The 25751-nt window shown below is 41.2% G+C and overlaps 1 protein-coding gene across 1 annotated transcript in view; it reads right to left on the bottom strand.

The window, feature by feature from the left end:
- The window catches only part of LOC102384541 (slit homolog 3 protein-like), a 185408-nt gene that overhangs the window by 140581 nt on the left and 19076 nt on the right, over positions 1-25751 (bottom strand). Inside the window, exons 3-4 of the mRNA XM_025212571.1 lie at positions 13146-13217; positions 7777-7848 (exon numbers count right to left, since the gene is read on the bottom strand). Coding sequence (XP_025068356.1) covers positions 7777-7848; positions 13146-13217 — 144 coding nt within the window. The remainder of the gene's footprint in view (positions 1-7776; positions 7849-13145; positions 13218-25751) is intronic.

A 25751-nucleotide genomic window follows, 5' to 3' on the forward strand; every position in this document is an offset into this window, starting at 1 on the left:
CAGCAATCTTGGGCATCATTTCATCATAACAGAGCTTATCACTATATTTGGTGATAAGCACCAAATATAGTGCTTATCAGCTACGCCAAAGGAAGAGACCCCTTCCAGGACTCAGACACCTCCTGAGGGACCATCTCCTGCAATACGAGAAAGGCACGCAGGGCAGGGGTCCCTAGCAATAGTGGTAAATGTCATCCTTGTAGTGCCAACTGACTTTTACCATGCAAACATTGAGAAAAAAAACACTGCTCCTGTAAAGGCAGGTTGGTTGGGGACAGGGGATGCACTGAGAGCTCCGTTCTATAATGAAAGTGGGGGCTTGAAAGCTCTGCTGGTGTCCCATGAGCAGATAGCCCCTGTTCGGTCCTGGGAACACTAGAATACATGCTGTGCTTCCTCTTCCCAGGCCTCACAAAAGACTCCCACCCAGTCTTGCATATATTCTGGAAGATGCAGGTAGAAGCAAGAAGGTGTGGCAGGTACTCTTCATCCTGCCCACCAGCGAGATTCAAGGCACCCAAAGGCACATCCACAATCATGAAGAATCAGATGATAGGACATACATGTAAAGGAACAGAGCTAAGAAAGAGACATCTTTTGAGACTCTTCACACACCAACAAGGATTTGAGTGATTTACTCAAAAGGTTATAAAGTGTTACCTGCATAAATGAGCAGGTAATAAATAATTAAGTGTGACACAATTAAATAGAAGCTTGATGGGCAATTCATGTTTTTGTAAAACGTATACATTGCTATTTAAACATTTGCTGAGTGAGTAGGGACACATGGGGATTGCCACAACAAGTCCCTCAGCTGACATAAGTTAATTGCACATTTTGGAAAACAGCACAGTGAAGCCATAGTACATATTTCATGATGCCAGAACATCAGTACCTGTCAAACCTGACAGCAGACATACTGATATTGTTTAAAGGATGCCAATCCCAGCATCAGTATACCTACATGCTCATGGAGCCTCAACTTCAGGACTCTACACAAATGCAGGGTTTACCCACAGGGAGCCAGGGATTGCAGGATCTGGGCCACAGTTGAAGCCCAAAAGAAATTTAAGACAGGCAGGCTATGTACATAAGTTATATTCATGTACATGATCTTCTTGTTTTGGTATCTAGGAATTCAGAGAGAGCAGTATAATACTATGTATTGCTCATGAAAAAGCACAAGAAATGGCTTTGTTTTTCAGATTTGCTGAGGGCCCATTTTGGCCTTGTTCAAATTAAATTATTGATGGGACTAACGGTGCAAGAGCTCAGCAATTCTGAAGATTGGGCTTTTAATGAACAATAGCTGTAAAGACATGAAACTTAATCCTGTCTCTTTAATTGGTATGATTAAAACCCAGTCTGCTTGGAAAGATGAACCAAAATATATCATATTAAGAAATAACTAGGTTTCCATCTGCAATAACATTTGATTTTCAAGTCTGCCGTGCAGCTCCCCACTTCGTGACCTGTATTCAGTGCTTTCTTTACCTATCAGCTTCACATTATCTCAGCTACTATGCAGTTTTGTACAAAAGTTTGACACCTGTTAAACAAATGCCTTGATGTGTTCCACTCATGTAATAAAAACTAGAATCCATTCAATTACTAAAATTACTTCAGTCTTCACAGGCAAGGTCAGCTCCCAGACTACTGCACCTGGCAGCACAGTTTGGGGAGGAGGTGAGCAGGCAACAGTGATGAAAGAACAGGTTAGGGACTGTTTAGAAAAGCTTGATGTGTACAAGTGCCTGGGGCCAGATGTGATGCACCCAAGGGTGCTGAGGGAGTTGGCTGATGTGACTGCAGAGTAGCTGCCCATTAACTTTGAAAACTTCTGGCAGTTGTGTTAGGCCAGTTTACATTGTCCCCAGCCTGTTAAGTTATTGTCTTAAGCAGTGAAGTTATGTTGTTTACGCTGAGTTTGAGCATACTCACTGTGGAGCAGAAACAGAACATTCTGGCCTTATGAACTTGTCACCTGTCATGACATCATGACCCACTTAAAGTAGCTGAGCATGCCCAGGTTGGCAAAAAAAGAGAATTATAGTTTTGGCACAAAAGGCCAGCAGCAGCTCCATGAGGAGATGGACACTGTTGGACAGTTGCCTGGACATAACTGGCTAAGTGAATGATTGACAGCACACTAGCAAATGAGATTGGTCCAGTCACACCACGCTGTCAATCATTACAAGAACCATATAAAAGAGTCCAGTGTCTGATTGGGCGTTTGATTGGGGTGCAATTGGTATCCAGCATTCGATTGTGGTTTGCTTGACTGAAGTAACTGGCAATAAGAGGAGAACCCAGATTCCTGAGTGAGCACAGTGTTAAGTGGAGCCTGCATATGTTGCAAGTAGCAGAAGGAGAGAAGTCTTTTGATTTTTATCATTTTTACTGGACTGTTATACTTATAATACTGCTTGTTATTGTTCTTATCCATTAATTACATTGGGGGTTTTTTCATTGTACAAATAGTTAGGTGATTAATACATTTTAAATGGTTGTTTAACTACTGGTCTGTTATCATCTATTGCCAATACTTTGTTCAATCAAACCAGGCTGTAGGGGTGGCTGAACTAGAGCTGAAGTGACTGCACTCCCATGTGTGAGATAAGTCTTTGGTAGAGGCCATCTGGATAACCGCATGACTTTTGTAGCAACCTGTTCCTGCGCACAACAGTTGGGAGAGATGCTGGATGATTGGAAAAGGGCAAATATAGTGCCTGTCTTTAAGAAAAAGAAGGAGGAGGATCTGGGGAACTACAGACCAGTCAGCCTCACCTCAGTCCCTGGAAAAAAAAAAATCAAGGAGCAGGTCCTCAAGGAATCCATTTCTAAGCACTTGGAGGAGAAGAAGGTGATTAGGGATAGTCAGCTTGGATTCATCGAGGGCAAATCATGCCTGACCAAACCAATTACTAGGGCTGTGCAAAATTTCACCAGCTGTTTCAATTCAACACTGTTTCAACTCATTTCAAGTTCGACACAGCAAAACTGAATGGAAACAAAGAGCTTCAAAACATGCTTAAAACAAAACAAGGCTAGTCGAAACATTTCAATAGTTTTGAAAGGTTTCAAGTTTTGAAGCAGCCAGCAGTGAGGTGGTGGGAAACAGGGAAGAACCAGGGCTGTGCTCCCAGCAATACCCAGGAGCACAGCTCTGGCTCTCCCTATCTCCCACCAGGCTGCAAGAAGCTGATCACAGCACTGGGGAAGGGAACTGAGCCTGGGTTCAGTTCCCTTCCCAAGCACTGCGATCGGGCTGGGGAACGGAACAGAGCCCAAGTGTGATGGTTGAGCTGGGGCAGGGGTTGGGAACTCAGCCCAATTGAGCTGAGTTCCTTTCCCAAGCCTGATAGTCCGGCGAAACATTGAAACAGCCTCACTGTTTCGATGAAGCGAAACGGAACAGCTGTTTTGACTCGAAATGAAATTCAAAACAAAACACTGTTCCAGCCAAACCTCCAAACTGAAGTTGAAATGGAACAGTGCCGTTTCTCACAGCCCTACTGATTACCTTCTATGATGAGATGCAGGGAGAGGAATGCACATGATTTACCTTGACTTTAGCAAGACTTTTGATACGGTCTCCACAACATTATTGCAAGCAAGCTAAGGAAATACAGGTTGGATGAATGGACTGTAAAGTGGATAGAAATCTGGCTGGATCATTAGGTTCAGAGGGCAGTAATCAAGGATTCTATCTAGCTGACAGCCGGTATCAAGTGGAGTGCACCAGAAGTAGGTCCTGGGGCTGGTTTTGTTCATTATCTTCATCAGCAATCTGAAATATGGGATGGAGTCCACCCTCAGCAAGTTTGCAGATGACACCAAGATGGAGTAGGGCTAGGATTCTGAGAGGATATCCTCCAGATACGCTGGAGGGTAGGACTAGGATTCAGAGAGACCTACACAAATTGGAGGATTGGACCAAAAGAAGTGTCATGAGGTTCAACAAGGACAAGTACAACATCCTGCATTTAGGACAGAACAGTCCCATGTACCAGTACAGGCTGAGGATTGACTGCCTAAGCAGCAGCTCTTCAAAGAAAGACCTGGGGGTTACAGTGGACTGTAAGCTGAATATAAGCCAACAGTGTGCCCTTGTTGTGAAGAAAGCTAATGGCATGCTGGGTTGCATCAGAAGGAGTATTGTCAGCAGACCAAGGGAAGGGATTCTTCCCCTCTATTTTTATCATGGGTGAGGCCACATCAGGAGTTCTGCATCCAGTTTTAGCCCTCCCACTACAGAAAGGATGTGGAGAAATTGGAGAGTCCAGCAGTAGGAAATAAAAGTGGTCAGGGCGCTTGGGCACATGGCTTCTGAAGGGAGGCTGAGGGAACTGGGCTTATGTAGTCAGCAGAAAAGACTGAGGGGAGATTTAATAGCAGCCTTCAACTACCGGAATGGTGGTTCCAAAGACAACGGAGCTAGACTGTTCTCAGTGGTGACAGATGACAGAACAAGGAGCAACTGTCTGAAGGTGCAGTAAAGGAAGCTTAAGTTAGATAATAGGAAAATCTCTCCCATGAGGGGGATAGTAAAGCACCAGAACAGATTACCCAGATAGGTTGTGGACTCTCCATCCTTGGAAGTTTCTAAGACCCAGCTAGACAAACCTTAGCTGGGCTGATATAGAAGGGGATGGCCCTGCTTCGAGCACGGGTTGGACTAGACCTTCCAAGGTCCCTTCCTATCCCAATTTTCTATGATTCTAAGAAAAGCAACTGAAAAAAAACTGTCAACAGTTAGTTGCTGGTACCTATAAGTGGTGCTTATCTATTTATAAGTGGGGAAGATGGACAATACAAGTACTACATTTCACAAAAAAATTCTCCCTATTTTTAGCTAACAAATGATGGCTTTGGTTTGAGATCTAGATACGTGCAACATCAAGAGAAGTTAATATTCATTCAAGGTTACAATCGATGCCTTTTAAATAATCAACACTTAAAAAAAAAAAAAGCTGTATTTCAAGTGTTATTTTGTATAAATTTTGCCAGGAATTTTTTTGGGGGGGGTTTAAAAGAAGTCTGATCTACTCCAGCTGCTTTGTTAAAAAAAAAGAGAAAGTAATGATTACTTTTGCATCCACTTTAAGAGATCAGAAGCCAACTGTATAAGCCACTAGCAGTATAAATGATATTTTAGTTCTTATTTAAAATAAATTAAATGGAAAAAGCCAGTTTTAATTCAGCCATCATACTTTTTTGTACTAACATTTTTGCAGTGCTTGACAATAGTTAATAAAATGCTTTTAATATTGCCTAACATGTTGCAATTTAGCCCTTCTAAGTTATGCCAGACTTTCCGCAGTTCCTTCTCCAAAGCCCATTGACTAGTTGAAAAAAAAATAATAATAATTTATAGTCATCTCCTAAAAATGATTTAAACTGAAATACCAAAAAGTTGTGAGTTTCCAAGCCTTCTATCCATAGTGCATTCATTTAGAAAATATTTTGATGACAGGTAATCCTAAAAGAAAAGCAGATATACAGTATGTGTAACTGGCCAAGTTCAAAGTTTTCGGGGGGAGAGGTATTCAGACATCACATACTTTAGCAGTTAAGAGTATCAAATTTCCTTATTTCTGATTTCACAGGATGCTGAATGTATATTTATTATCCAGACATGTTTCCTGAAAAGGTAAGTATAAAACACTGAGAAAATCCCTGAGCAATTATCTAGGCCATGTCATTTGACTTTTTCCAAATACTCTTTTTGTTTCTCACTTTAAGGGATTCTTCATCTACCTGAAGATAGGAAGATAAACATAGATAGGAGGAAAACAAAGGTTTTCCCTTCCAGCATGTGTAAGGATTTAAAAAATGTCAATAATTAGTATTTAAGTTTTCTTTTCTGAAGAATGCAACATCAAGAAATTTATTTCTCAACTCTGCCCAAAGAAGTGCTTAAACATGAAGTACAAAGTCACCATTTCATTATTCTTCTCCTAACAAATCTTACCTTGTAATAGTATTCTGCATTCACTAGTTATCTTTTACTGAGGGAGTATAACTTCGTATTTCCATTCCAGTGGAGGTAATCCAAGATAGTGTATTCTATTCTGTCATTAGGAGAGTCAATAATGAGTTATTTTGCTGTTAATATTTTTAATTAGAAAATTGGTCTTTTAATTCAAGTTGAATATCGGAATTATGGAGGCATTCTATGATGGCCTGAAACAAAAAAAGGTAGCCCAATGCATGGTCAAGTACTACATAACTCTCTGTAACAAACTCTTGAAATTCCTTTAAAAAATTAGTATCTTAAGGATTTCCATAGATTTCATAGATTTTTAGTCAGAAGGGACATTGGTAGATCATCGAGTCCAACCCCCTGCCCTGGGTAGGAAAGTGTGCTGGGGTCAGATGACCCCAGCCAGGTGCTTGTCCAGTCTCCTCTTAAAGACAGGGCCAGCCCATAATTTTGTGGGGGGCCCATAGCTTTGGGGCCCCCCTGACATGAAGGGGCAGCGGGGGGGGTGACAAGCGCAGAGTTTCTAACTATTATGTTGGTCTAATAAAAGATATCACATGCACACAGATCACCCCCGCCCTACAGACAGCCCTCCACCCTCTCCACCTCTCACCCCCGTACCCCATTTAGATCACAGGTGGGCAAAAACTGACCCACCAAGGGATTTTATTCAGCCTGCTGTGGGTCCTTTTGCCCTGCCTGGCCCAGGCACAGGGGGCAGGCTGGGCTGTGGTGCATGGGACCAGTTGCACCATTGCCAGGTGTACAGCAGGGCTGAGGCAATGTGGTGGCTGGATTCAGCTTCTCAGCAGCCCCAGTGGCAGCAGGTCCTTCTGGGTTCTGCTGTCAGTGTCACCACTACCAGTGAATCCAGCCCCACTATCCAGGCACCCAGCCCATCCACCCTGCACCCACCACTGGGAACACCAGTCAGAGCAGGTGGGCAGGGTCTCCATGGAGACCAGCCTAGGATGGGCAGGGCACATTCGGCTGAGCAGATGGGCTGGGGCCATGGATGGGCATGACCAGGGCCACGATCACAGGATAGAATCAATTGCAACCCCCCACCCCGTGCCAGGTCAGTACGCCAGTGCTGGGTCAGATCAGCAGCCCCACCCTTCTCCCCCCGCAAAAGCTCACCAAAATTCCTTAAGTGGCCCTCCAGACCAAATAATTGCTCACCCCTGATTTAGATGGCTATTTTCCCATACTATGCCTTAATACACACTGATAACATATACACCCACAATCCTATAACAGTCAACAACAATGGAACTTGGAGTAAATTTATTATTTTCAGATGCACGAGCAGACCTGTTAGGTAGCATCAGTGGCCCTGCATATAATAGATCTAACATTAAAAGATTAAGACCTAGACAGTAATGTAATGTGAATGTGGGGAACATTTATACAACTGCAGCATCCATTACAAAGGTAACAAGGTCTACCAAAGTCAACCAATAAGGACTAGTATACTAAAAAGAAATGTCACCCTGATAACATCAGACAATAAACTGAAATTTAGACTGGCATCTTATGAGCTTGAATAAACAATTGTGAAATTTCAAGTATGCTAGGAAAATGAAAACAATTATTAATTATTTCAAGTTATAAAACAATGACAATTATGTTTAATACAGTCTCCAACTAGTTATGGCAAGTCCACAGCCATAGTTTCTCTGAAGGCCTGTTCAAATTATAGTTTTACAATATTAAAAATAAGCTTTAAAAATATTAAAGAAGTTAGAAGACTTCAGATTTTGTAAGAAGAAGAAAAGAAGTACACTTACAGCCGTTCAAGTTGCTTTAGATCCTGAAAAGCTCCACGTTCTATCACACTGATTTGATTTTCTTCCAAATGCCTGTGATAACAGAAATATTGAATGTTAATCATAAGACTAGAATAAAATATTACCTAGATAGAAAGTTCTCTCATTTCTTTTCATGTTTTTTTTAAAGTGAAGTTCACAGCAAATAGCAATTACAGTAAAAGTGACAGTTATAAAAGATACCTCTACAGACTACAACTATTCAGTATCTTTCCATGATCACTTCTACCACTGTCAGAAGAGACCAATTTAAGGTCTAGAAAGCACAAAAACTGCTAAATTTTACATGGCTGCATACTGTATTAGAAATGATAAGGCTGGTAACCACACAAGTGTTTTTAAATTTTTATAATCCAAACCAATTAAAATTTTGTAATGGGTTTGTTTATATGCCCAATTCTACCACCCCTACTTCATTAATTTATATATTCTATATAAGGATAGAGGAATGAGGCCTGCAGTTGACATCAGGAGATTAATGCAAGGCAAAGAATCAAAACCAAGCATTAGGACTACTTGTACACTGCATCTGAACAAGTTTTCAGTCTTGGCTAGAAGTGGCTTATAAGTTAGTTGATTCCCACTGGTCTGAACTTCTAAAGCATGCAAATATCCAGCAGCTTGTGACTACTGAAAACAGTCTATCTGCAGTATGAGTTATTGAAAAAGGTGCCAAACAAAGGGCTGAACTCCTGTTTTCCCCACCATGTCTCCCACTAACTTCAACAAGACTGCAGAGAGGTGGAGGTACTAGACAACACTGGATACAGAACAGAAGTGGATATGGGGAACAGCCAGACTCCCAGTACAGAAGCAGTCCCTCAGTAAGGCCTGAAGAAAGAGAGCACAGAAGCCAGTGGATCCTTTAAGCCAACTTTCTGGCTTGTTTTTGTGCTCCAAAAGTAGCTCCCCTGGCAGGGTATCCATTTCTTTGCTCCCACAGGAATGCTCAAGGCAGTAATAGATCTTAACTTCTCTCCTGTCACATGGATCTACCAGGGAAGTGAAAGGAAATAAATAAAATCTATGATATCTGGGCAGAAAAGGACTATAAGCAATAATTGAAGCTCTAACCACTATCCTACTGCTAGCAGCTGTCCCTCTTCACCTAGCCCATCTCAGGATAATTCAAATAATTAGGAGGTGGATCTTGGAAAGAGACAGTCGACAAATAGGTAACTAAAGAGATAGTGGTTGAATAGCAACAATGAGACTGCATATTATAGGCAGGAAAAAAATCAAGGTCTGACACCAGGTCTAGATGGAGCAAACCATAAGGGAGAGGGGGGAAAAAAGACTGAACGAGTAAGAGGAACAAAGGCAAAATTACAGGAGTAGGTGAACAAGTACTTGCAAAGAACGTTTTTTTTCACCCACGCTGGCAGTACAGGGAGCACAGATTCCTGTGCTGGATGATGATTCTTTATACTCCTTACAAATACCAAAACTGCATACTTTCTCCTTTAATATCCCCAAAGGAAGGTTTGTTTCCAAGTATATATCATATGAAGAGCAGCAGAAGAAAAGAGCCAAATCATGAAGTGAACCAAGTAGGACAAGGAGCCAGAACTGGAAAGAAGTAAACAAAAGGAAAAAAAAAAACCCAAAAAACTGGAAAACGATGGAAAACCTGTAGACAGGCTAAGAGTAGGGCTTCATAGGGTGCAAACAAGAGTTCACTACACCTGGTACAGCTGTAGGTGGCTTACTTTAAAATACCTACACTTAGATTGGGTGCAGGCAAGTGTAGGAATATGCCACTGCCAAGAGCCATTCGCTTCTCCCTGGAGCCATGTAAGGAACCCAGGGTGGTAGGAGGGGCAGGAGGCAGAGGGGTTAGTGGGTCTGCAGTGAGTTTGGCAGGGGCTGTTGGGTCTGCAGGAGAAGAGAAGGGGAATGAAAGCAGCCCAGTCAGGGTTTGGAGGGCGGAGTAGGTGCAAGGAATAGTAGAGCCCTAAGGCTGGGGCAAGCAGATAGGCTTTCCCAGCCCTAAGGCTGCGCTGCAAATACACACAGGTGTTCAAGACATTGTATTAACCCTATTTCCATCTAATTAGTGCACCTACTCAGATCCCCTAACTTAACCCTAGTTGGGTCGATCTAAATTTAATACCTGTACATACCCATAAAATCACAGAAATGCAAGAAAGACCTAGAAGTGCCCAAGAAATTGAGGAAGGGAGGCAGGGGAACAACATAAACCCCAGGATGTTACTGTTAAGACAAAGAGAGGCACAGTAACCAGAAATAGAAGGAGAAGTTGGAGACCATGGACTAGGCTCATGTAGGTGTCACATACCAATGCTACACATAGGAAGGCTGCAAACCAAAAGTTAAGGCACAGCATCAATGTATATTAATTTTAAAAAGTTTCTCTCTCCAGCAGGTTCAGTAGTATCTCCCATGCAGGTCAACAAAACCAACTGTTCCCTCATATAGATGCTTATAGACTGACTAAGCCCTGAACCTCCTTGATGTTAAAAGAAAGTAGACAGAACTGGGTGCCACAGGGTACTAAGCCCTCCAATTCTGATCCACCAGAGCAAACGAGAATGTTATAAAAGCAAGCATATATTCTTTCCTTGCGGTTAGTCAGCCTTTGTATGAGCTCCAGTGCACACTTAATTGCAGCCAGACCATTCAGGCCTTGAAGTATCCAGTTTGAGCTACTGCCATCCATCTTTCACAATATTAATGTTACAATACACAGAAGAATTCTTGGAATAAAACTAAATATGATGCCTCTCTAACTTACGGAACCATGAAAAAAAACCCACTGAAATTGCTTCATTTTTCTTTAGAAATGCTGCTTTTCAAAGTTCTTCTTTCATCTTCAGCAGTGATATTTAACCTTGCAGACCTTAAAGCAACAAGAATTCCTACTGTTTGCAACAGACGTTATGGAAATGGGAATAATGATGGAGAAAAATCTGATATGTAGTCTTCCTACTTTTAAGATAGATTAGTGTCTATATAAAAGTCTTACTGAAAAGATACTTGAAATTTTATTTTGCCTAATAGTTTTTTTTATGAAAATATACATATTCTTAAACTCAATTTGGTAAAGCTAGTTTTCCTTATATATTTGAATAATAGACCAGGATAAAATACACGCAGTCTACTGTTGGTGCCAGACACCATGTTGGGTCTGATTCTGCATCTAAACAGATCTCACAACTTTTATGGGTTTACTGTACTAAATAAATACTAGTCAATGAAATGGCTGCACAATCACGTCAGATACAGATGAATTTTTTGCTCTATAGCTTACAGCTAATGAAATATGATGACCATTCAAATAGTAATCCAATTGAAGTGATGCAACAGTCAAATGAAGTAACTATACATATAAGTAACACTGATTTTGTCAGATTGTAACTACATTACAGGAATGGTACCATTTAGCCAGTATGTAGATAGTACTCAAAGAAAAAAAACCAAAAAAACCAGTTATCGACAATCATACTACAATGTTGGTATCATTTTAAGAGAGATCCTATAGTAATACTGAAAGCTGGGATACATACCAATGACTCCAGTCTATTAGTTTTATCCTATGGGGAAGCACACAACACTATTGGGGAAGAAAGTAGTAGTTGTAGTACAGTATGAATCTCTGGTGCACTTTTTGAAGGAACAGAAGACAACATCTGCATTTTCATTATGTTAGTATTCAATACCGTTCATTAGTTTGCAATGTTAGAAAAATCAACGCAACAAATACATGATTTGCGTGATATAGGATGAAGTTTTAAAATAATGGAATAAAAACTGCTATCAGCTTTTTAAGTTAGTTGTAGAGGACAAGTATATGAAATTGGAAGACTTATTTCTTTTCACTTTTGGTTTATACATGCACCACTGACTGCTGCTTGTTCAGGTAAACAGGGAAATAGTAACTTTACCCTCCTGCAGCCATCCTCCCCCATAACACCTTTCTTACCTTCCTTTTTGGAAACTTCTGATCTGGATAAAAACTTTAGCACTTCAGTCCCCAGTATTAGATTAATCTGAAACCTATCCAAACAATTTGGATTTAGTTCTGCAAAATTTGGCTAGAAAGCCTTGGAAAAAAAAATAATGCCCATTAAAATCTTAAACGTTTCCCAATTTTACTGAAAAGCTTGGACATACTACAAAAAGAGAGTCATGTTTTCAATCAATTTGTTCCAGTCAAAAGGCAGAGGCAGAAAGCTAATAAACTGAAATAAACTTTATGAAAATCCAAGAACTAAAGAGTATTTTCCCCATTCAAAGCTAATGATACTTTGACAGTGTGTGACTTACTGCTACTAAACACTCTTCCAGTCTCACCCAAACCACCTCTGACAACCCTGCTGCCACAACTGAAAAGACCAACAACACTGAAACAACAGACTGGACACCTCCCACCAGATGGACTACTACATCAACTGTTTCAGGAAGAAAGCTCACAGTAATATTCTCAACAAAAGCCAGGACCACAACAAGCTTTCTCCTTCAGAGAAAAGCTAGACAGTCCCTAAGATCCAACACTGAAACAGTAATCAAACTACTGAACAAAGGTGGAACTATAGTCATCCTCAACCATCAAGACAACAGACAACTCACTGACACTAAATATTATAACGAACTTGGGGAGGACCATAATTATACCAGAATTTGCTCCGGAACTGGAAAAATATAATCAAATCCTTCCCACACCAGCTTCAGGAAAAACTACTTCCACTTATCCCCCAGTCTCCCACCTACCCCAGGAAATTTCTTTGTTTCCAAAGATTCACAAGTAAGGTTACAATTGATAGTGGGAACCTAAACTGTTATAAACTGATCAGGTAATAGCCATGACTAGGGTTTTTATCATAAGTATTTGGCCAGGAGCTTTGGACTGCTTTCTTTAGATGTGAACTTTATAATTGTCAAGTATTCCACAGTCGCCCTTTCCACATGTAGTCATCTCTGTAAACAATTCAGAAACTCAAAGCACCAAAGATAGCTCAGAGATAAATTGATTTAATTAATTTACAAAGCATTCTAGAGTAGAAGAACAGCTTTTACCATAAATGCTTATTTAAATAAAAGCAAGAAGCAACCAAAGAAATAGCACTGAATCTAAGTTTAGATGTAAATTTTCTCTACAGTATAGCATGGGGTCAAAATTAATGTTTTGTTTTTTTTTTGGGGGGGGGGGGGGGTTATGTTTCAGTGAAGTTGTGTAGTTACCCATTATAGACTATGTATACAGAAGACAAAAATAGAATAAATTATCACTATGTATCATTTCAGGTGCTTATATTTTGAAGACTAAAAGTCTATGAAATATTTTCATGTAAACTTAGTCTGATACTCACAAAACACGGAGGTTCTTCAGCCCAGAAAAGTCTGTCTTAGCAATTCTTGTGATATTATTTTTTTCTAAATCACTGCAAATAGAAATAAACAGAAAATTTGTTATTAGAGTAGATATCAAAAATGCAGTTAAGACAAAGTAAACTGTAAAATCAGAAACTTGTTTATCATCTCCCCAAGCTAGACAAACTATTTTTTCAGTTATAATCTGAATAGGTAAATAACAAATCAAATGCATTTTGGTCTCACCCTGCTTCTCCCTTATATCATGTGCTTTTTCCCTTCATTTTTGGAGATGGGAATACAATGAGATTTGAGTTCCTAACCCTTAAGGTTGGGATTTCTAAGGAAATCCAAGTGGTTTGAAGAATAGTCAGTCACTATACTACAACTGAACGAAATGCCTGGGTATTCCAGACAGCTCTAGTAGCGTGCTGTGCCTCCTCATCAAGCTGTAGGACAAGTAGGGGTGCGATACCATGGAACCAGCCCAGGTATGAAGTCACAACAGGTGCCAAAACAGCAGCCTCCAAGGAACCCAAACTGTCACAGTAACTGCTACTCTTGTGCAAGGAGACAAGCGCCCACACCTCGCATGTGCCCACACCCTGCAGCCTATCCAGAGCCCTAAATTCTCTAGTTATGCATTTGTCAGCAAGAACAGCCCTGCACATCCATTAAACACCAAACTTACTCCAGTTCATGACAAAACAATATACTGCACAGGCAATACTAAATAAGTACTTGTAAGTACAATACTAATTAAGAAAGATATGCTGGGACTAGCAGAATGGAATGGAAAGGTTAGGTTCAAATTTGATTAGAGAAACCTGGTCTCTACTCATGCATGAGGAGCAATCTTGCCAAGCAAAGCCATCACTTAGGTATCCCTGGACTCTTCACCTATGGCAACTTCATCTCTTTGCAGATGACAAAACAGCAGATGACTTGAAAAAGATCCTGCCACCAGGCTGTGGATGGGCTTGCTCTGGAAAGTCTCATACTTTGTCTGTTCCTCCAACCCCATTACTAAGTTCTTTGCCAGCCAGTTCCTGTGTCCTCAATTACATCCCAATGTTTTAGACCCTAAATACCTGCTCGCCGATCTCTCTATAGTAGACAAATGAGAAGTCGTTGCCTCTAACCTTCTGTTTCGGCCTCAAAGGCTATTCTCAGCAAGTCACATCCCTTTCTGTTCAAGCAACATGGATCTAGCAATGGGATAATATAGGGAACCTGGTAAAACTGCACCTTGGAAGTGCTTTTCCTCTAATTCATTCTGAATGTTAAGGAGAAACAATTAATCTTTTACATTAAAAGACATCCTTTTCTTGGAATACAATTTCTTCTCTTTACTTCAGTAACAAAGCTAAAGTCTATACAAAAAGTCCTAATCTACAAGATTAAGTCAAGATAGTCATCTTTAAAATGTTGCAACTTTAAACAATAAATGATGTTTTATTAATTTTACCTTCTTATCTTTAAAGTTTGTATTTTCAAGCATTATTATGGCACACCAAGGGCTATAAGAAATAGCTCAAAATTCACAAAATTATAAGGCTCCAGAGGGTCAGATTTTAACGTGTGAAAACTAAGTATCAGTCTGCAACATTAAGAAACCAATCATTTCATTGGAAAAATAGTTTGAGTATTTCTTTAACTACAGAGATACAAGTCAGTGTGGAGGTGGTAACTGGGAATGTCCTAACAGCAATTATTTACTGACCATTATTCATAGAGAAGTAAAGCTGGAAGGGTCCACAATAGATCATCTAGTCCAAATGGGGATCAAACCTGTGACCTTGAAGTTATTAGTACCATGCTACTAAAAGACATCACAGTACAACTTCACGACCAGGGATCCGGGTTTTCTGTTCACCACAGAAAAATGAATATTTTCTCATTTTGAGCAGAAAAATGTGGATTTTTTTTCTTTAAAGGAGAAAAACCATGAGAAATGGTGGGTTTCCCTTGCAGGCTGGCTGAGTTCCAGCCTGCAAGAGGCTGGGGGTGCAGGAGGAAGGTAATCAGGCAGGGGGCACTATAGATATGTGCATGCAGACACATGCATGTGGCAGCCAGGCAGCATGGACAGCAGCTCCCCACTGGTAAGACTAGAGGGGTGGGTAATTGAGGCCCCCACAGGGAGGGAGTTGGGCAGGGCTGGAGCTGGGGGCACTACCCAGCTGGGGTGGCACATGGGGGCCCAAGGCCAGAATGTACAGCTGCAGAGCCTGGCTGGGGAGTGGGATGGAGCTGTGGGCAGCTTATCCAGGGGCTGACAGGGGTGCTGGCTCCCCGCCACTGTGCACACTGCCCTGGGGAGATATGGCATGCACATGCCCCCCAGGTATGTGCAGGGGTGAGGGCAGATGCGGGCTGCCTGCTGTGGTATTAGGGCTCCCTGCACTGCTGCCCTCCCTTTGGGGGCCTCCATGGTCCAGCGGGAAGAACCTGGCACAGCAGAGCAGGGTGAGGAGGCTTGGTGCCACTGCTGGCAGCCCCACACTGCCATGGCAAGGAGCCCCCTTCCCCCCCAGTAGCAGGGGGTATGGCAATGCAGTTGTGCCCCCTGCTGTTGCTAGGTGGGCAAGGGGTGCCTTGCCATGGTGCTGTGGGGCTTCCGGTGGTGACACTAAGTCTCCCTGCCCTGTTCTGCCCTCCTGCACCAGGTTTTGCCTGCTGAGTCAGAGGGGGGGGGGAGGAGCATCAGGGTGGGGAGCCCCAAGGCCACAGCAGGTAGCCTGCATCCTCCCCACCTATGGGCTCCACTCCAGCAGTGCAGCCCAGGAGGGAAGGGGATCTGGGCTCTGCGCCCTGCTTGGGTCACAACAGATGCTGCTTCCCAGGGACAGCAGCTGGCACTTGGGTGCTGTGGACCCAGATCCCTGGCCCTGTAGCTCCAGCAGCTGGGCCCTGCCCCACCTCCAGCAGGGCTAGCAGGGTCAAGGAGCTGTGAGTGGGGAGTGAGGGGCAATGGTGTGTGCAAGGCACTGGCATATCAGGGCTGCTCAGTGCCACAACACAGTGGAGAGAGACAGCCACAGCTGGACCCAGGTCCTGGTAAACAGAGGGAGCAGGAAGGGCTCTGATTTTCTATAATGAACCCCCCAGAAATCAAATGCCAAAATGTATAGGGATTTAGAACTTATTTTAATTATAGTGATTGAGGCTTCCAAATTGCTTAAAAATAGTAAATATATCAATAAAATATTGTGTTCAACTGATACACACACACACACACACACACACACACACACACACACACAGAGTAATGTTTCATTTTAAACATGGGAAAATGTAAAAGGGGGGGGTGTTACTCAGATAATTTGGGATTTTTAAACACACAAAACCAGGATCCCCATTTATTACAACAAATCCCCAAAGGATTAGGAGTAAAATTCATTAAAAGAGGTGTTTACTATAATGCAGCTTGTCCTTTTGCTGCTTTATAATAAAAAATGGTTTATCCTGTTGGAATTGTTCAGAGTAGGCATTTGCTATAATCAGGACTCATTAGTTGTACTGTATATTCACAACCCAGGACCAACCTTTCAGTGTGTATGTAGTAGCACTGTGTTCACAACATGAAAAATTAAGTGTTAGTGTTGAGAAAGTTCTAATGATCTACCTCACTGAACATATCTCTTGAAAGTTATTCATATGGCATTTGCAGAGGAAGAGAGATGCCACTGGCACTGTTCTCAGCAACTTCCTATCCCACGCACAGATGCCACACAAGCCACCTGGTATGGATGCCTGTTATGCTGAACCTTGTTCACCCCACTCTAGGCCTTATTAGTAGCATAAATCTAAAGTAAAAGGAGAGAGATAAGTTGCAATGTGTTTCTCAAGTGTGCAGACAGATTCCTCCATTATATTTCCATTTTATTTTCAAGATAAGGGCATACGTTTCTTGTTCTGTGGCCATGAACTGATATTTATTTAAAGCACTCACTAGAATTTCTGCCATAGCAAACTTCTCCGCTTTCTAGTCCAAATCATAATCACTCCCAAAAGACAATTATGTAATGTAAAATAAATTTTGTTTTTTATTTTTTTAAGGTTTTATGGAGTGCTTCATGTCCACCAAAAGCAAAGAAAGTTCGTAACAAATTCTACTCTTTCTTTTGCTACTCCAAACCTCACACTGTTTAGATAACTAAGCGACATAGTGATGATACACAGGAAGGTTATAAACTAACTATGGGTTTTCAGTGATATTAACTAAAAGCAAAGAATGCCTTTAAAAGATTTGACTTTTAACAACTCACTTTTAGTACTTTTTTTTTTTTTTTTTTTACATATGAGCTTTCTATGCATCATTGTAAAATACAATATTTTTTAAAAGACTGATAAAAAGGTTTACCGTCAACACTGAAAGCCTTAAACAAGGAGTGCAGTTTGGAATTAGACCCACATACTATCTGACCTACCAAAAATCACATCATCCTTTTGCTGGAGATCTTTATTGTGAATGCTAAATATCAGGAATCATATCCATGAAGCACATGGATTACTGAAGACAAATGAAAGATCTACTGCTATTCAAAAAAAAAAACATCTTTAAAAACAGGATATTAGTTATTTAAAAGTATTGTACTAGGTGGCCCATATAATACACTCTATTTATTTCTGACCTGAAACCATATTCCTTGGTAATCGGAGGAAAAGATGCACTGAAATTCTCAAATTGTGCTGGCTCCAGTATCAAGAATCAAAGTACTCTACTGCCAAACTGAGAAACATCACCTAAAACACAGACATGGTATCTTCAAATAAAGAATCCATACCTTCCTGCTCCAAAAGTAGGGTTTTTTGTTTGTTTGTTTTTTTACAGCAAAGGTTGTGGATATGAAGGCATTGTATCAGTTGCCTTCAGAAACATTTCATTTTTAGTTTTTACTATGGTTTTAGGGTTTGTTTTTTACAGCAAAACTCTATAGGAAGATAAGCTCCAGGTTGCAGATTCAAATTTCAGCTACATCTTTCTTTTTCAAGATATAGCTTGAAAGAAAGTAGAATAAATTTAGGTTGCTTTCAAATCCTTCTTTTCAAAGTTATGGTAATTTTCTCTAATTAACCAGCAACAGTTTATTCTCTTCTCTAACCTCAATCTCCTCTCCTTTAGACACTGATCTCAGTCCATTACCAACTGCAGAAGAACTCTGCACCCAGGTTCAACTTTTCTGGTGGAAAAAGAACAGATTAAAACCCCATCTTCCAAAGCAGTGATTCTCAAACAGAGTTGCCATAACACCCTGGGGTGCCATGAAACCCTTTTGGAGGTGCTGCAGTGCAGATACCACCACCCCAGCCAGGTAAAAAAGTGTCCCTTGCGTCTCATGGACAGTCAAACTGGGACGGGCCGTGGAATACACATGTTCCTGCCTCCAGCAGGGTTATGTGATAAGGAAGGAGCACCAATTCTTGCCTCAGCCCTTCCCAGTCCACCACACACACACACACACACACACACAAACAGATGGATGGGACAGTTATACCTGTCCCGCATGTCCGTTTTCTGAAAGACGTGGTGTAAGGTTGCACTGGGAATGGAAGGTACCTACTCCCATCTGCTTTAGGCCTATCAGAAAACCTTACTGGATGCAAAAGCACACATTCATGTCCCAAACCTTCCTGGTACACAAGGTGTGTGGGGCACTTTCATCTGGTACTATCAGCATTACCCTAGTTGAGAACTAGTGTATTTGACCTAGGGCATTCAGAAATAAAATTACTCCAACCACAAGACAGGGTAAGAGTGCTGGCATGCTGGCCAACACTGAATAAATTTGGAACAAAGTAAAGCTATGAAGTAGATGCTATCAGTAGATTCAACATAAATATTTCAGCTGGATTCTAATGAGCACATCTAATTTCATAGATTTCATAGACATCAGGGCTGGAAGGGACCTCGGAAGATCATCGAGTCCAGCCCCCCGCCCAAAGGGCAGGAAGTCAGCTGGGGTCATAGGATCCCATCCTATGTCTAATACATTCACACCTCATAGGGACCACTGAGGTAAGCTGAGCAGCACAACACTGGTTCTCAAAGGTACTGCCAAATTCAAAAGAAGTTGTGGGGAGCGCTCTAAATCTAAAAAAAGTTGAGAACCAACGTCCTAGGTGAACCTTCCATTTTCTGCCATAAGCCAAAGAGGACCTGGCTCTCCACCACAAATAACAGTAAGACCTCTTCCACCAATTGTCTCATTAGTCAATTAAATTGTGTTACTTCAAGTCACTATTCAGCTTCATACACTAGTGGTTTATTATTGGTGTTTGTGAGAAAGTAACATTTTAGGTTTCCTTTTATACAAAGCTTAGTGGTTGACTATGGGATGACCTGGTAACCGACTTAAACAGAGGGCAGCCTGGGTGATAGTAACTATGAAACCATTATGTTCACGGTCTGGTCACAAGGCAGTCAAATCGGATAGCAGGCTTGAAGTTTTGGACTTCAAAAATGCAAACTTCAACAAGCTCAGGTCACTAGTAGGGAACGTGCTGCAGAATCAGGGACCGAAGGCAAAATGAATGCATGAAGGGTGGTTGTTCCTAAAGGACACAATCCTTGAAGCACAAAGGAAGTCCATTCCCATGTGGAGAAAATGTAGCAAAAGGGCTGGGAAGCCCTCTTGGTTAAACATGGATATCATGGTCCTCTTAGGAAAGAAGAAAGAGGAGTACAGTCAATGGAAGCTAGAAACAGCCCACAAAGAAGACTATATAGCAATGGCCCACACTTGTAGGAACCAGATTAGAAAAGCTAAGGCAACAACTGAACTAAAATTAGCAATGGGAATCAAGGACAACAAGAAGTCCTTCTTTAGGTAGGTAGGGAACAGGAGGAAAACTAATGGGAGTGTGGGGCATTGCTCAACAACTCAGGACAGGTAGTCACCAGCAGTCAGGAGAAAATTGAACTCCTGAATGACTACTTTGCTTCAGTCTTTCACTGGGCCAAGGGGAAAAATCATGCCAGCTAAGGTACAGAATGAGCAGGGTTCAAATGACAGCCTTCATACTACTGCTGTAGAACTGGTGTGTGATTAATTAAAGAAACTGGATGTATATAAAGTCAGCAGGACTGGATAAACTTCATCCAAGACTGCTGAAGGAGTTGGCCAAAGTAATCGCAGAACCCTTGGCGAATCTCTTCCAAAACTTGTGGAACTTTGGGAAGGTCCCCAAGGATTGGAAGAGGGTCAATGTTGTGCCCATCTTCAGAAAGTGGGGGAGGGAGGACCCTAGTAACTATAGGCCAATTAGCCCAACTTTTATTCCAGGGAAAAATCCTGGAAAAATTCATGAAGGAGTCTGTGTGTGATAGGCTTGCAGAAGGTAGGATTCTGAACAACAGCCAGCATGGCTTCATCGCAGGCAGGTTGTCTTATCAACCTCATCTCTCTTTATGATCAGGTCACTCGCCACCTGGATAGAGAGAGTACATTGACATTATACACCTCGACTTTCAAAAAGCTTTCAATCTGGTATCCAGCAATCTTCTCATGAGAAAACTGGAAGACTATAGGCTTAATTGCGAGAGTCAGGTGGGTAGGAAACTAGCCGCAGGGTAGGGCCCAGAGAGTTGTAATGAACGGATCTGTGTCATCTTGGCGGGAAGTGGCCAGTGGTGTCCCACAGGGGTCCGCGCTTGGTCCAGTGCTATTCAACATCTTTATCAATGATTTGGATATGGGGGTGAAGAGTTCACTGGCCAAGTTCACAGACAACACCAAGTTATGGGGAAGCATGATCATGCTTGAAGAAAGGCTGCAGATATAGGCAGACCTAGACACACTGGCAAGTTGGGCAGACCGGAACCAGACAAAGTTCAACGTCGAGAAATGAAAAGTGCTCCACCTAGGGAGGAACAATCCCCTGCACACCTACAGGCTTGGCAACACCAACCTCACCAGCACTATGAATGAAAGAGACCTGGGGGTATTAATAAGACCACAGTGTGAACATGAGCCTGCAATTTGATGCTGCAGCCCAGCAGGGCTAACAATACCCTGGCATGCATCAATTGATGCATCCCCAGCAAAACCAAGGAAGTGATTCTCCAACTCTACTCTGCATTGGTGAGACCACAGCTAGAGTACTGCATCCAGTTCTGAGCACCACACTTTAACAAGGATGTGGTAAAGCTTGAGAGAGTCCAGAGAAGGGCCACCCGTATGATCAGAGACTTGTGCAGCAAGCCATACAAGGAAAGGCTGAGGGATCTGGGACCCTTCAGCCTGAAAAAAGGCTAAGAGGGGACTTAGTAGCAGCTTACTACTACAGAGGTGTACATGACGGGCTTGGTGAGCAACTGTTCACCAGGGCACCCTTAGGGAAAACTAGGAGTAATGGTCACAAACTCCTAGAAGACTGTTTCAGGCTCAACATTAAGAAAAACTACTTCACAACTAGGGTGTCCAGACTGTGGAATAAACTCTCTCAAGAGGTGGTGCAATTGCCTACCCTGGAAATCTTCAAGGAGGAGACTGGATGGTCACCTTGCTGGGGTCACCTGACACCAGTTGTCTTTCCTGCTGGGTGCAGGGGTCTGGACCCGACGATGCTCTGAGGTCCCTTCCAGCCTTACAATCTATGAATTAGTTTGGTTCCAGCTACAAAAAAATCTAACTGTTCATGTCTAATCTACACTGGGTTTCAGATATATCAATTTGAACCAGAACTGGTACAGACTTTTCCTGAATATGAAATAGTAATTCTTTACATCATATTTTCCTAAGACATTTGGAAACCAAGTCTAAAAATTGTTTAAATGTATTGCTAAAATTACCTCCGCTGTTTAAAAAAAGGCTCACACAAGAACATGTTGTAGACAATATTCAACGCAGCAAACAAGTCCTGCATCTTGCCTGGCATTTGGGGCTGTCATATTAAGTTTTACCCCTGATGTACACAAGAGCCCTGTTCCTACTGTGTGGTGTTAGTTGTTCAAAGAATGTTATCCCAAGGAACACAGAAGAGAGAGAAGCTGGAAGGTGAGTGTATAGCTCTTCTGTCTTAGTTTTCAAGTATTTCTGTTACCACGATTCACCCATACAAAGAGGAAAACAAAATGAACTTGTGACCTCCCCCCACACCAGTTTTAGTAAAACTAATGTTCTTATAACTCTCTAGTCAATTTATTTTTCTTTTGGCATATAACTTAAGCAAGGAAAAATAAAGAACTATTAACTTTTTAACATAGGTATAGTGGCAGCTTTAAGAATATAGGAATAAACAGACAATGGAATGTAATTATTTCAGCTGGAATATAAACATGGATTACAATGGTATGGAAGGTATATTTTGTATAAACATCAATAAAGTGAATTCAAGCTAAGCTATTACATTAATGGAAGCTTTAACTATAAAGATGCCCTGCTATGCTCTAATAACTATTTAATTTAATACACATTTGGTAAATATGCTGAAGAATGTGTCACACAACGTGCATGCTTATTGCAAACAGGGATATTTCAAGCAATTGGAGCAAACCCGACTCCATAGCAAGAATTCCTCAGAGTTGCTTAATCCTACATTCTTCTCTGAAGACAATCTAGTGAACTTAAGCCAGACATTTGAATACTTTTTTTAAAGCGTCTCCAACATTCCTTGATACATGGCATAATGCAGCTTCAAATAACCTTAGAAGTACTTATATTATTTTTTTGTCTTGCTGCACTGTTTGAACAATAAAAACTTTACAAGTACTCTTCTGTGCCACACACGTTTTTAAAAAAAAAAATAAAAAAAAAAAAATAAAAAAAAAATCTTAAGTCTGTTATCACCAGAAGCCACCTTCTTTGTGATAACTGCATATACACATTATTGGGGGACTGGGCATTTATTACAATAAAACTAAGCTTGATTTCATTCACTCCTTTTTGGTCTCTAGTCCCAATACGCCCTTAAAAAAAATAGCTCATCTTGGAAAATCTTTAACTTCTGTAGACTTGCAGTACTTTAAAGGGAGGGGTTTACATTCAAGCATCAGAAATGGCATCTTTTTCAAGCTATGCCATACCTAGTAACTGGAAACCAAGATAATTACAACTGGAGTTCTTGCCTCAGTCTTGAGTTCAAATAACTAACGTTCAGATTATTAATTACAGAACCTGTAGAACATGCATAATTCTGATTGACTTCTCCTTATACAACCAACTCACGGATGCTGGACACTCCCAGTAGTCTTCTCACAGACTGTTACACTCCCAATAGACTTCTCTTTCCACTGAAGCTGTTTCCCAATTCCCTTCACTGGATGGCCACCACTAAATCTAACCACTAAATCCCAAACATTTCCTTAATACTCTCGGGCTGGGTAGCAATCCAGAACTATAGCACCTCTCCTGGCTCTGGCACACTCCCAGACTTGAACCACGGCCATCTTAAGCTTTAAAACACAGTAGTCTGACAACCTTCAGGCCCTGAACAAGTACCTCAGCCATTCTGAGGCTCCAGGTGTTTATGACCTTTCCTCCATGATCATACCAGGCAACGGGGGTGCTAGTTTCCCAGTCAAATCCTTTGGAATCAATATGGTAGCAAGGCAAATAACAATGTAGCATAGGAATTATTTAACCACAAATATTTTCACCCTTTAAAAAGTGTTGGGAGAAAATTATATATCTGCATAGAACAAACAGGTTCAGTGAAATTTGCATCAGTGTCCTCATCACACTGTCAGGCTTGGCCAAGGTACTGGTACACAGGCCAATAAGGATCCTACCTTCTAAATTCATCACTCCTGTTTCTAGTTGTGCAATGACTCCAAATTTTGAGAGCACTGCTCATCTGAAACCGACTTCTTCTGTCTGTATACTTTTGCAGGTAATTTCTAGGTATCAGCTAAGCCTCATATGTTTCTCAAGAAAGAGAGTTAATCAGAGTCAATGGTTTGCAGGTTGAATAACTCTAATGAAACAAAGAGTTTTCTATGTCAACACACGAATTTCTAAAGAACTGTAGCTGGTAAGTTCATGCTACAAAGTTTAGTGCTCATAGCCACACAGAAGGAATACATACAGAAGAGAGGCTAAACACAATATAACATTCACAGAACCAAAATTAAACTAACAAATCCTTCTCTCAACCTGACATAGCCACATGCAGCTTTTCTAGAATAGTTCCCAAAAGAGTTTAGTCCAATGATTCTTAACCAGGGTTCCACAGCATTTTGGGGTGCCTTGAGATCCTTTCAGGTGTGCCACCAGCTGTCACACAGGGTTAGCAATGTTAGGTATGCAAACAATTCACAAGACAAATGCACAGATTTCAAATAAGAATCCATAGCATTACAAATATTCTGCCCCATTGTGGTCTTCCTGAGTTTTTTGAAACAAAAAAAAACATTGCTTTAGTATTTTTCTGTAGTAAAAAAGAGGATGAAAACCAAAGCAGAGATTTTCTGACAGGTGCCTTGAGCCCATCAAGGAATGCCTTGAGTCCAAAAGGTTGAGAATCACTGATTTAGTCTAATGAAAACAAGCTACACAAACTTGTATCGATGCCAACAAGGTTCCCAGGCTGACCTGCAACATATAACTCAAGATTGGTTGCCCAGGAAAACCAGATTCTGGTTTTTAAGATTACATCAATGCTCTTGAGGTTTCAAAGACCACATCCGTTTGCCATGCATCTCCTCTACATTCTTGTCAAGCTAAGCTGCCCCTATAATTACAATTCATAATATCATGCTTTAGTAGCACATTTTACTCCACCTTTTGGAGAACTCTCCATGAAAGCTTAGAATAGCCAATGCTGTTGCCTTTTTTAAATCAAAATTGAAGACTTTCTCCATACCCCTGTAATTTCATGTTTCATGTGGTTGATTGTACATCTCACTGATAAGCACCATGTGTCCATTCAAGTAAATATATTTTTCATAAAAGGAAGCATCTTTATTGGTCCATTTATTGGTCTCTATAATTTGGGAAGCCACCATACAAAGCTCAGCTACATAAAGCAAAAACAGCCCAATATCACAAGACAAAAATACAACGGGTGAAAATTACAGTCTTAGCGAAGTCAAAGAAACCTTTTCTACTGGCCTGGATAGGATCAGGATCTCAGCATTGTAGGGACCATATATACAGAGTGTCAGCAAAATTAATTATCATTCACTTAAGAAAAATGAGTTTTACATAGCATTTTGGGGGTTTTCCTCTATCATATGTGCCATTCCAAACATAATTTAAACTCTTAAAAGTGTTTCTAGTGTAGGCCACATGCTTAAACTCACATCCAGCTGTAATACTGCCTATGCCTCTACACTTTGTGTTTATATTAGAGCTAAACTAAATAGCGAAAATATAATCCAAAAAGCTTATTTAAATTCTGAATCAACTCCCGACTCTCAGTCTACAGGCTGTCTTGCACAATATCAAGTACTTGGTCAGCACTTAAAATTGTCCATCAGATCCTAAATCCAATCACTTCCGAAGTGCACATTGAGATATTTCACTCAGCATTCAGTTCCAAGAACTGAGAGAGCTCTCAGGCACAGGAAGCAAGCTTGTGACTCTAGTTTATTTAGGCTTCAAGAGCAAACATTAAAACTAAATAACTTACCATGAATTCACTGTGGAGATGCTCTAATC

The sequence above is a fragment of the Alligator sinensis genome, unplaced genomic scaffold (assembly GCF_000455745.1).
Source record: "Alligator sinensis unplaced genomic scaffold, ASM45574v1 scaffold606_1, whole genome shotgun sequence".
Classification (NCBI taxonomy): Eukaryota; Metazoa; Chordata; order Crocodylia; family Alligatoridae; genus Alligator; species Alligator sinensis.